The sequence below is a fragment of the Pleurodeles waltl genome, chromosome 3_2, assembly GCF_031143425.1.
Source record: "Pleurodeles waltl isolate 20211129_DDA chromosome 3_2, aPleWal1.hap1.20221129, whole genome shotgun sequence".
NCBI lineage: Eukaryota > Metazoa > Chordata > Amphibia > Caudata > Salamandridae > Pleurodeles > Pleurodeles waltl.
In genome coordinates, this window is record NC_090441.1 from 29,327,196 (window position 1) to 29,340,147 (window position 12,952).

General features: G+C 43.0%; 1 protein-coding gene across 1 annotated transcript in view; it reads left to right on the plus strand.

Moving 5' to 3' along the window:
* KSR1 (kinase suppressor of ras 1) overlaps positions 1-12,952 on the plus strand; it is a 507,520-nt gene that overhangs the window by 365,179 nt on the left and 129,389 nt on the right. The window contains 1 exon segment of the mRNA XM_069226663.1: positions 9,386-9,389. Coding sequence (XP_069082764.1) covers positions 9,386-9,389 — 4 coding nt within the window.

Sequence of the window (12,952 nt, forward strand, 5' to 3'; positions counted from 1 at the left end):
CTTAAGGGTAGAATGCTAGGACACAGATATAACAAAACTCCATAAAGTGTAACGAACTGAGAATGAAAATGTAAAGTTAAATAGTTTCTGAATACAAGTTGCCTTTTTTATTTCTGGGGTGACTCAGGTGCTGCAAAATACAAGCACTACCGAAAAGGAGTTCACTTCTGCAGGAGCAGCGTTTGTGCACCTTCTAATATTGCATGTTCTTGCAATTACAATTATCCCCAAAATGAATGATCATATGTGTGCCCTTTTACATATAAATAGGGACTCCTTCTTTCAAGCAACTGAGGCACATCATGTTGAAGGTCAGGGCATTTTATAGGAGACACGTGCACCCTCAGACACTTATTTCTGCCGGAGGGACTTTCCATTGTCCATGTCATGTATGTGGTTGAATAACAGCTGGTAGCACAAGGTGAGAAAGTGAAGTTTCCCACTTTCACATAGAAAAACTAGGAAGTATGTGTGTGTGTTTATGGGGAGGGAGGAATAGCAGTGGATTCTCTGCACTTCAGTGCGGTGCTTCTATATTATTTTTACAACCTCAGTTGAAGCTCCACCTGGGAACTCTTTATCAGTTATGCTTTGTGGTGAGTTTCATATCTGACTTATGAGGAAGTACACAACTTACTTTGAGTCAGCACCACCACTGAAAAATTTAATGTGGTGAGCTTTAGGCCCATACAGCTTCTGCTCACGTTCAGGGTCTTTCTTCCATCGTGCCTTCAGGCCTGCTTTTGTTGCTGAATATAGCTGCCACTTTGGGCTTGAGGCCCCTTCCACTTTTATGGGATAAAATATATGGTTCATCTGGAACAGAAACAGCAGAAACTTATCAGAGAAGGAAGTTGCTGATCTGTTTAGGTCATCTACGTAGATGCATGTGCATGTCTGCCTGCTCCTGGAACATGAGGTGGCCCTCTTTTGATGCTGTTAACTGAACCTCTAGCTCTGTAGTGGCACAAAGGACTTTTGTTCGTTAGGGTATTTTCTGACTGCTTGTGTGGACTTCAAAACGGTAAGAGCGAGCTCACCTTAGAGCCCACCAAAAATGTCTGTGACCTCAACCATTAAAGCTTGAGACCTGGCCTGCTGTGATTCTGGAAATGTGACACTGCTTCATATCAGAGGAAGGTCTCTTCATGTGTTTTGGTGCTGTTCTGTTTGCGAGACCTACACGGTGGCCCAGATTAGCGACTATTACTTGTCCAGTTTGAGTATGTTTCATGACCATGTTTTTTTTAAGGTAATTTTGGAGAATGTCTCCATCTTTCTTTATTTTCTTTACAGACACTTTGTTATTTTTGATTCTCAAATAGCAGAAACATTTGGTGTATAGGGACTAAGCCGTTGAAGAGGGGTTATGCAGAAAATACATAAAAAATCGGGGTGTTTGGTGTCACATTGCACACATGTGTTCATGAGTCATGCTACTGAATAGTCCAGAACATTGTTATGAGTGGGTGAAAAATTTGTGACTAATGGAGTATTATCAGCAGGTGAAAGTGAACCCTGACTGAGTTACCTACATAAAATAAGCAGCTATGAATTAAAGTGGTGAGGTGAGGGTGGTGGCTGGGGAAAAGGAGGCGGGCAAAGCAAAACCTTTTACATGGAAAAGCTGCAGATGCTAACCTCCTGACAGAAATGAGGACAAACACTAAGAAATCTTGTGGTGGCTTCTAAAAGTATGATGCCTGATCACAGGTGGGTTCAGTAACATGTTATGTTGTCAGATGTTGGAGCCCCATCAGTTGGTTACGTTATAATGTTGAAAATGGAGGTAAGGTCATACCATATCAGAATAAAGAAAGACAAATGCAATCAAATCAATGAAATGTTTAAGGACGGTGTGGCTACAGGAACCAGCACGGCAAACTCCATCTGAGCGAGTTCCTGTGCAGTGTTTGTGATTCTGACATCATCCGATAGCCGGGGAGGCCTCCATTGGCGAGAGTGCAGTATCCAGCCACCAAATTGATCTGGTGGCATACCAGAGGTGGAACAACAATGTTGATTGCCTTAGGGATTGCAGAGGACACCACCAACCTTCTGTGCTGGCCCGTGGGATAGCCCTGATAAACTAAGCGCAGGTGTATGATCACAAACAGGCACTTTGGCTGACCCTATCCTTTCCCGGAGTCTGAGGTAAGAATTGGTGGCATACTGGCTGGCTTTGGCCTAGAGAGTCCAGAGGACCCTGCTTCTTAAGCATCATTGGAGGAGGGTTATTGAGCAGTATTTTGTGAATGATGCTGCAATAGCTTCTTCTATGTCTTTGAATGGGAGGCATTCAAAGTTGTGGTTCAGGGTTGTTGCATTCTTAGCACTTTCGGTGCTATGAACCCGATGACTCTGGAACTGTTTGAAGTGGAGACCCATTTGCCTGCCTGAGAAAAGGAGGCAGTAATGGATGATACTAAAAAAGATGCTATGCAGACAAATTTTGGGAAACGTGCTCCTTGGTTAAAAAGCTGCATTGTCTGGACAATCGATATAACAAGGCAGCATTCGGGGGGCAAAGGGTCTAGGATGGCATGGCTGTCAAAAACGAGACCAAAGACCAATCCTTAGAAGAGATCAAGAAGTTTCGGGGAAATGCTCAGCAACTGAAGTCAGCATTAATGCAGCCTTTTGTTAGCATTACGCCTCCCTGTGTAAGGAGCAAGGAGGATGGACGCTGGAAGAGGCGGCACGTGTCTGGAGGGAATAGGCTTGTCACTCATAGCCTTGGAGGGTAGAAATGGAACAACCAATAGCAGCCCTAGAGATTAAGGGGTATATTAGACCTGGCCACCGAGAAGGTTCTGGATACTTATGAAGCCCTCAGGTGTTCTTCTGTACTTACTTTGACGAACTAGCTCTTAGGCTTCGTATGCTGAATTCTTGGGGGTCGGTTGTCTGTCCCCCATGCAGCACAAAGCACTGATAGTCCCATTGTTAAAGCCTGGGAAACCCCGATTAGATATGTTTTCCTATTGCCCTCTATGAGTCCTAAACATATACTATACCATTGTGGGGAAATCCTGGCTCAGGGATTGATGCCTTACATGTTGTTGCTCATTTATACCAATCAGAACTGGTTTATACCTGGTCGCAGCAGGGCACAAAACTTAAGGAGGCTATTTCAGGTAATGGAAAATGCTACCGTAGACTACAATTACTCTGTATAATTGGCTTTAGATAGAGCTGGTCTTCCATTCTTTGAACTAGCAAAATATATTCCAGGTCCTCAAGAAATGGATCCTTTAGATTCCCTGTTGTATTATAATCCTAAAACACCTGTTAAAATAGGAGCCACAATACTGGCACCCTGTCAAATGGGTAGAGCCACTCTCTCTGCTTGCTCAGTCTTGCCTCTTCTGTTTGCCCTGGCATGAGAACCACTCCCGAGTAAGCTGCAGAGTGGGGGGACAGGACTGGAGTATCCCTCTGCAGGACTCCCGTCAGATCATCTCATTTATGCAGGCAACATTTTACTATAATATAAGAATGTTAGAATGGACCTCCACCCAATAGTAGAGACCCTGCAAGAATTCTGAAATATTTCCAGCTTCCAGGTGAACTGGGCTAATCCTGTTTCTATCCAATGAGATCGGCTCTCCCGAGCATTATAGTGGGAAAATAATTTGAAGGATTTTAGTGTGAGCCCATTACTTTTAGATATCTGGGAATACAAGTATACTGTCTGACCCAATCTACTAGGTTGAAATTTGGGGTGTGCGATGAAAGTATTGCTGCTTTCAGGTGAATTTTTGGAGGACATTGCCACTGTCTGTCGCTGAATTGGTGTGGTTGTTTAAAATGATGATACTTCCTGGGCTCCTTTATTATTTTCTAATATCCCAGTTGTGGTCCTGATGACAGTGTTTAGAGAGCTAGACTGTCTACTGAAGGATCTTATTTAGAATACAGGTAGTGGCTTTGGAGAAACCTAAGCGCCCAATGAGCATAGGCGGAATAGGAGCTTCAAATTTAGAGTTGTTTAATAGCAGCCCAAGCACAATGGATTGCTCTCTGGCTAGAAGGCTGTAACCTACTAGAAGGCGGTGAAGAATGCATAGCAAATTACACAAACGTGTTACATAGAAAACTCCTACACACCATGAAAACCCAGCATTCATTCCCAAGATTACTAAGAGTGCACTGGACAGTCATGCCAGAGCTTTAAGAAGTACTTGTATCGTAATGTCTTATGCCCCAATGGTTCCCTTGCGGAGCCTGTCTGGACTTGCGGATTTTGACAGTAACAGGGAAATACATCATTGTGAAGCAGCAGGAATAGAGGCTGGGGCTGACATTTCATGAGGGGATGCTTGCACCATTTGAAGTAATCAAAGACTTTGTGCTATAACAGAGGCACTTCATTAACCATAGATCACTGGTTGCAGGGCTACGCAAAACCCGCAGGGATAAGTAAAACTTGGAAAGTCAGAAATATGGGACCACAGACACACCGCTACATACAGACACTTTACTCTGTGGGAGGCGGCAGGAGAGTGATAACTTGGCTATATAAAGCCCTATTGAGAATACCTCACTACATACCTGAGGATCAAATGGGTGTCAGAACTTGGTGGAGTACTACATGATAAGGAGCGGGACAAATAGCAGAGTACTCCCATGAGGTACCTAGAAATGCCAGGCTGAAATAAATTCAGTTTAACCAGCTTCAAAGAGCTCATATCACTCCCAAAAGTGATTAGCAAAATGAATCTGAATACACTTGGGCTTTGCTCAAGATGTGGTTCACAGCAAACGGGCTTCATCCATGTGACATGGAACTGCTTCAATATTACATAGCGTTTGCAAATTGGGGGGGGGGTTATTGAGCATTGCAACAGGTCGTGCCCACTATAATGCATTTGAGGCCTGCATACTTGAGCTAGCTGCAAAGCATAGGCCAAGCATGCCGATTAGACGATCGCAGTAAACTGGAAGTTGACGCACAGCCCTGCTACATCACAGTAGGTAATCACAGTGTGCGAGTTGTAAAAGCCAGGCTCTGCACCGGGAGAATACCACTTGCCTCAGAATATTCCCCATAGTGCATGTTTGGGATGAATTACCGTTGAGTTTTACTCAGGCAGCCAAGAATGACTAGAAACCACCTTAAAAAGAGAGCGTTGACTAACACCTCATTTTGGACTGGCATCCTGAGTGCATAGTCATTCTCCTTCCCTCACTATCCTAACTGCAAATAAATCAATGGGCTGCTACATATGCCCTTAGTAGACCCCTACAGAGAGCTGAGGGTATGTTTTGGGAGTTACCGGTATATAGCACACTCACAACCTCAACGCACCCTCACCTTAGCACTGTCCTCCAGTGCCCTGCATGCCATCACCCAGTATTACTGCCTCATCCCGACAGTTTTTGCCACACCTGCCACTAATTGCATTGTCACGTATTATTCTAGTGGCAGAATCGCCTGCAGTGTGGGAGACTAAGTCTAACCCACTACAGGTAACACCTGTCGCTCCAATCCGGGTTCTTCTCCGGCTAACTAGCAGTGCCTCATCTCTACCCAAGGGCAGGGATGATAGGGCAGCTGAGCGCATGACATAACTGGTTTCTCAGGGAAGCCGTGGTCACTCAGGTCTCATCCGTTTCTCTCAGTTACATTAGTCTCACATACACAATGAAAAACAGAGGCAGTATATATTTCAATAATGCTTTAATAAAGCTACTGAATCTTAGATAACAAAGCGTGGACTGCAATAACCAGGACGATACAGCATGACAAGATTAAAATTGTGACTAGGAGAGTTAAACATAAAAATGATGCTACCATATTGTCACTAGAGACAACAGACTAATTCCTACCCAGGCTATGATAGAGGACAGCGTGCTAAGCTCTAATTCTGCCCTTCAGGTTCCCCTGGGAAGACATCATCCCCTATACCTGAGAAAAGGCCTGAAGTCTGCAAAACAGTTGTAGCGAAGCATTCGGCAATCAGCATACAGTCATGGGTCTCTGGCTGCAATCTCCCTCTAACTTGTAAGGGACAGGAAAGTGTTTTTATAATAAAACAGCTGGTGTTCTAAGAAAATGTCCCTACGTAAGGATGTGTATTTTCTATGAATGTCAGAGACTAAACTTATACCAAGTTCACCTGCAACCTATCTTGCTGTAGCCTTGAAAGAAGTAGAGAGTGCGCAAGAATGTCTTGTTTGAGAACAGAGTGCTGGCCTAGGCAAAAACAGTCAGATAGAGAGAAAATAAAACAAGACCATAAAAGTGGCTACTGTAACAATTATAAAGCAAAGCTGACTAAAATATATCTAGGTTAAAGTGCACAGCGGCAGGCCTAGTATTTTAAAATAATGTGCATGGAGCTATAACTAAAATGGCTACACAACACCCTCCCCTTGTCAGTCGAAGGTGGTTCAAAGCCTAAATATACTTAAAAAGCTTCTAAGCTCAACTCTAGATATATATGTAAAAAAAAGTCAATAATGACAAGTTAAAAGGACAGGAGAGCGTATAAAAAGACAATTTAAAACTGTTAACATGTGGCATATAAGGGACCGAATTTCAAGAATCAGAGTTATTTTTAGAATTTCCAATCGATTCCGGGACAATGGAGGACAGGAAATCTTCCACTTCGGCAGGTGTTAAAGTTGGAAAGGCATCGCTGAGAAGGACCAAGGAGCAGTCGTGTTCCATAGCCTGAGAGTCAACCAAGGCGGCATTCCGTGGTGTGCCCAATGATGAGTTAAGAGCCACATCCTCCAGGAAGGGCAACTCATAAGTAGCTTCTCGTAGCAAACGTACCCTCAATGCGCATGTCTGGTAATGAGCCCTCAGCAAGAACATCAACGGATCAGCGTCCAAAGAAAGCAAGCGCTGCTTAGAAAGGCAAACTTCCAGTTCATATTCGAAAGAGCACCAGAGGCACCGAAACGCAGGCTGCACACAATGTAAAACCGGTCTGAATGACAGAGACCGGTCACACTCCAATTGCTCCAGGAGTGTTGCTCCAAAATACTGCATCATGTGATCACGACACAGCTGCGCTGATGGGAGCGCTATCGCTGCTTCTAATTGCGGCAGGACAGCCATTGCTCATAAAAAACAACAACAGCATAACGGCAACTAGTATAGCCAAAGTTATTGGAAATCCCCCCAAAATACTGGAGAATATTGAGTGAATGGCTCATGGTATTAAACCGAATATGGAGGAGAAGGTGTGAACGAAACCAGAACCAACATCCTTAAAGAAATTTGCGATTCCAGTAGTACTGGACGCATTAAATATCCGTCCCACGAGTTCACCAAAGTGTCTCAGAAAGTTGGTACTTAAAAGGGATTGTATCTCTACTGACGACCTTGCCACCTGACGTGCGTAGGTCTCGAGTGCAGATGCAAGAGCCACATGCTTCTGAAACAATAAAGCCTTGAGTCTGCTCAACTAGTCAAAATTAACATTAGAAGTAGCAATATGAGGCCAAATGTCTGCTACCTCTTTTGTTTTAGTGGAAGGAAAAAGTACGTTCCCGCAGCATGTTACAATCTTAGAGACTGAAACAACAAAAACGATTCTGGCTCGCAACCCACAACAGTCTTCACCATTGAGGAGAACATAGCTGCCGTTTGAAAGCACCTGGAACGTAGGTCTTATCAAGGGGACTGGAACTCCCTTCAGATAACAAGCCAAGTTTGCTGCAGATGCGTTACATGCCCTGTGGAAGGACAGCTGTTTACAAACCATCGAATGGCTAACTGAAGTCTCACATTCACTACTGCTAAGAAAGACTTCTTTCATGCCACTGAGACATTTGTATGCGAAGGGTAGCTCCCAAACCTCATGGATGTAACTATCTCCTAATTTTTCGTATCTGCCTACCGGAATGCGTTTTAAACAGGATGTGAATTGTAGTGTGGAAATAGGCAGATTAATGACCCCATGTATTAACCACTCAGCAGATGGTATTTCAGCCACAGTAAAAGGCAACTTTTCTAATTTTTCGATGTTTAGCATGACATAAGTCGCTTCTTTCTTAGCCATTAGTAGTTGTTGTTGTTGCTTTAAATTAAGAGAAGAAAATATTTCCCTCATGCTGACATATTGCCAGGGAACGACACCCGCCTTCAGTGTTTGAAGCGTCCAACCCAGCTGCATGATGGACCTTAGCTGACTCAGTCCATGATGTAAGGAAGACAAATCTGTTTGTATAATGACTATAGCAGAAGAAACTATGTTATTCAGGGTATATATTCGGTCGGACAGGGTATTAATCCCATTATCTACAACAGCTAACGCCTTCTTTAAATTTTCCTGATCTATTTGCCTTAACCGGGCAGTACCCTCTTGTCGTGAAAGCTTCCAAATTTCATTATAGACTTCGTATAAGAAACGTTTTCTGCGTTGTTTTCTTGGGCCTAACAGGAAGTCCTGTAAGTCGGTGTGATTAAACAGGAGACTGAGGTGTTCTCTAACCGCGTCTAGTGAGGAAGTCTTTAACCATTGCTGGCAGAGTTTCCCTACACTGTATGTTGTTACTATACCCGCATATTCGGCGATATATAGCGAGGGTCTGGCCTACTAGTTCTAAAAACCCCGGAGGAGTTAATAAAACATTTGTGACACCCATTGGTATCTATTGGCCACAATAACCACCTGCCAGGACGTGTCAGTGAAACATTAAATGTGCCATTCTGGACCCATTCATCGAGCTGATCTTCAGTTGCGTTTATATATTTTTGCCATGTATAAAATTTTGCAGGGGCAGGTATACTGGGCCTGTTCAATTCCTTAATCTTTGCTAAGCCTAAACAACTTGTTTGTTGTACAGTTTCATTTAAAAATATAATTTGAACAGGTATCAGGCATGCTCTAAATAAAGCTTCCTTCCCCGGTATTTGCCAATGTCTAGTTCCCCACACTCTCGAAGTGAATCGACTTTAGCCAATATTCATAGCCTTCTATAGTCAACCGGGAAACAAAGGAATCCGGATATATAAATTTCGTATTTGTCAATAGTATGCACATGTTTTCTGTAGGGAGCAATTTAAAATAATACAACTCACCATTCTTATCATTGTGCCCAGAAAAATATCTAAACTTTTCAGAATACATTTTAGAACTCCGTTGCGGTGGAGTCAGACAATGTCCCCATTGTGTATAATTAAAAACAGTGTTTGGGCTGCTTTCTCTGTGGATGGAATGGTGCCCATAATAATTATAGCAAAACATATCACCATAATTTTCTCTAGATTGATACACATCTTTGTTTTCAAATACAGTATAATACTACAATTCAGTCATCATAGAATCAACTGTTTTCACATCCCAATCATCAGAAACAACCCCGGGTATTGTTATATCGTTAATTGAAAGTTTAAACACATATGGTATTTGAATGACCTCCGAAGGACCGTATATGTCAAATATTACCCTTTCCCAAACAATCCCATCAGGAATTGGTATAACGGAAATGTTCACTAAAGACAAGTCTCTGCAGACCTTGTGAGAAGAAAAAAGTGGTTTTAGGACCTCATCCACCTGTTCAACTGCTGATTTTTCAGGAAGAAAATGACCATATGTTAACAAGAAGAAAGTGATGACAAACCCAATCCAGAGCAGGAAAGTCAGTACAGTCAATTAAAGCCACAGATAGTTCCATGGAAGAATGAAGTAAGTTACTTTAAGCCAATTTATCAGCTTCCGTGTTTTTGATAGTTCAGGTGTCGAAGAGGCAAATGAGTCCAAAACATCGTCTTTGATGTTGGCAAAGTATCCAGAAGCAGTTCATGCAAAAACGAGAGCCGTGTTAGTAGGCGTGTTGGTGTTTCCCGCGGTGGCACCGAATAAATGGCACCATCCGTCTGTGTTGAAGTTGTGTCAAATTGATCAGTTATTTCTGTATTATTTGATGTCAGTGGAACTAATGCAAGATCATGTTCCACCCTCCCCAAGCCCGGAGAGGTGTCGGTGTTGCTGCTTACAACTTGTAGAGGAACTTCTTGACCAGTAGTGAGAGGGATTCGGGAACTACTGGCTGTTCCTTTTGGTCGGCTGTGCAGGATCGGCCACATGGTGTAGTTTGACATTGTCGATAGAGACAAAACGATTTTCTTTGGCACCTGCTAATGGTGGTATAGTGACAGTTCTGGTACCGTGTATTCCCAAGATGGGGACTGGTGCACGATAAGAAGGACCAAATTCCTTTTTCACAGCAACCTTTTCATGTACTAGAGCCCTAACTTTAGGAATCCAGCCTGTAGGCATTACAGATACATCCTTAATTCCAATGGAGGCTGCACTGGCAGAAGAGTTGTCGTCACAGAACTGTTGTAATTCCTGTAAGACAGTGACACGTTCATTTATGTCAAAAGGTGTTTCTGCCGCTTCCACGCCAGTACCATCAAGATCTGGAACATACATTTGAGTTCCGAACAGGCACTCATATGAAGATTGACCCCCCCAGAGACCTTCTAGGCAGATTAAGTGCTCTCTGGTCTCTGTACAGGTGATTAAGCCAACTACGATTGGTACCTAAGACTCTGGCTGTTAAGGATTGCTTTAAATCACGGTTTAATCGCTCCATGACACTATTTCCCTCTGGATGAAATGGAGACGAGTACTGGAGTTGGACCCCCAATGAAACCATGGCGTCTTTGAAAGCCCTTGAGGTGAAAGCATGGCCCTTGTCCGAGTGGAAAGCCACAACTGCATATGTACCGATAAAGACTCGCAAATCTTTAATAACAGTCCGAGCGTCAGCTGAGCATTGTGGCCACACCCATGGAAATCTGGAGCAGGAGTCAACAGCGACTAAAATATATTTGTCGACCGGAATGGTCCAAATGCACACATTGTAAAGGTTTGTTAGAACTTAGGAGGGGTGTCTGTGGTGGGCATTTAACAGTGGAAACTTTGATTTGTTGACAGATGTCACAACAAAGGACATACTGTTTGGTCTCTTTGTATAGAGGCCAAAAACAGTCCAAAAACAAAACAAAAACAGGCCTGTAGCAATTATATTGTAGCCGGCACATCAGCATGGGCAGATGCTGCCCCCTCATGCACTGCTTTAATCAACTCTGGTCTTCTATTTTTATTGGGAATTTCTCGAACTCCTACGCCTGGTATTTTAACTTCAGCGTTTAGGCAGCCTCCCATTCGGTAGCTGTCATGGCAGCCCATATGTCTGCGTCCGGTTTAGCTCTTGAGCGGGTTACTTCAGCAGCAGTGGCCGTAGCAACTACTGACTTTGCGGCTTCATCAGCCAGTGTATTCCCAGCTACGTGTATTCCAACGCGCTGGTGTCCAAGTGTTTGTACAACATGGACATATGGTAGCGTTTCCTTCAGGTCCACTACTTTCCCCCACAGTAATGTGTGTTTAATGGTGTTGCCTTTAGAATCTCTGAACCCATTCTGGTGCTAATAATGCAGGTATTCATTGAAGGACTGGACACAATAGTACGAATCACAAACGATCAGAGTATGTTGTGCAGGATCCGTATGTTCCAGTGCCATCACCAGAGCTTTCAGCTCTGCCAATTGTGCTGTGCAATCCCCTAGTGTTTGCTTAAAAGTATGTAGGGGACAGAATTTATTGTCCTCCATGTAGCCACTTACGACTGCGCATGCAGCGGAGTATTGATGTCTTGTGCCAATTGCAGGTTGTGCAGAGCCATTGGTGTACATGACTCTATGATATTGTTCAATAGGCAGTGTGTTTGTTGGAACTGGGTATTCTAGATCTCTGAGAATACATGTGTGTTCGACTGTCCAGAATTTGCTTGAAAAATCAGGACGTATTAAGTCATATAAGGGTTTTATGCGTGATGCATAATCTGGAATGTAAATTCTGCCAAAATTTAGGAAACCCAATAGAGATCGGAGTTTTTTCATTGTATTTGGAGGTTAAGTGTGCGCACTTTTCTAAAAATTGTGGCTCTAGGCTCTTTCCTTCACTCGATAGCTCATATCCCAGAAAGAGAATGCTGAGGAAGGCTATTTTTGTCTTTTTTAAGTTGAATTTGTAGCCGAATTCAGCAAATCCCACAACAATGCGGGCTACCCGTCTTAAATGTTGTAGTATTTCATCATCCGTAAGATAGATATCTACATAGGACAATGCTTCAGGGTCAATGTCGTGTACAATTGCAGTCACACAAGCTGCTAACAGTCCTGGACTGTTCTTGTACCTCTGAGGTAAACAACAGAATTATTTCTGAGAACCTAGTGCACTGAAATTTGTTAAGTCTCTATTCTCATGCGTTATATTCTGGCAGAAGAAACCATTGGAAATGTCCAGTGTTGTTTTGTATTTTTTGCACACTATGTTGTTCATTAGTGCTGTGCTATGTGAGTTTTGTATAGCATATGTGCGTGTTTGACTGTTTAAGTGTCTGTAGTCTAAGACTTTTTTATATGAATGATCTGGTTTAGCTACAGGGAATAGAGGATTGTTCATTGGGGAGACACAGGGTTCAATTATGCCCTGGTACTCTAGTTGTGTGAGGATTTCTCTCACTGGTACTTTCGCATCATGTTTTATTGGATACTAAGGTTGAGGTTCATTTTTAATAGGTATTACATGGTAAAGGGATTCTTTGTCCCATCCTACATGGTTGCGATATAACACGGGTGCCTGCACCAATGCCCAATCAATGGCATAGGATTCTGCGAGCTCATTGGGAACAAGGGATGAGAAAGAAGGTTTAATACCATCTTCACCATATGGGCAGGTATGGACAAATTCAGGTGGCCAATCTTGTTCAGCCAATAAGATATCATATATATTTACCACGCAATCCCAAAAGATTGCGTCTATTTTGCGTTCACCGTCTCCTAACTGTAATGTTACTTTATACACCCAATCAGGCGTATAAAATAGAATAAAATTGTTCTGTTCTATAAGCTGCATCTGCGTCAACTACAAATGTGACTGGACCCCCCGGGCCATTAGGCCATTTGCCAATAAATGTG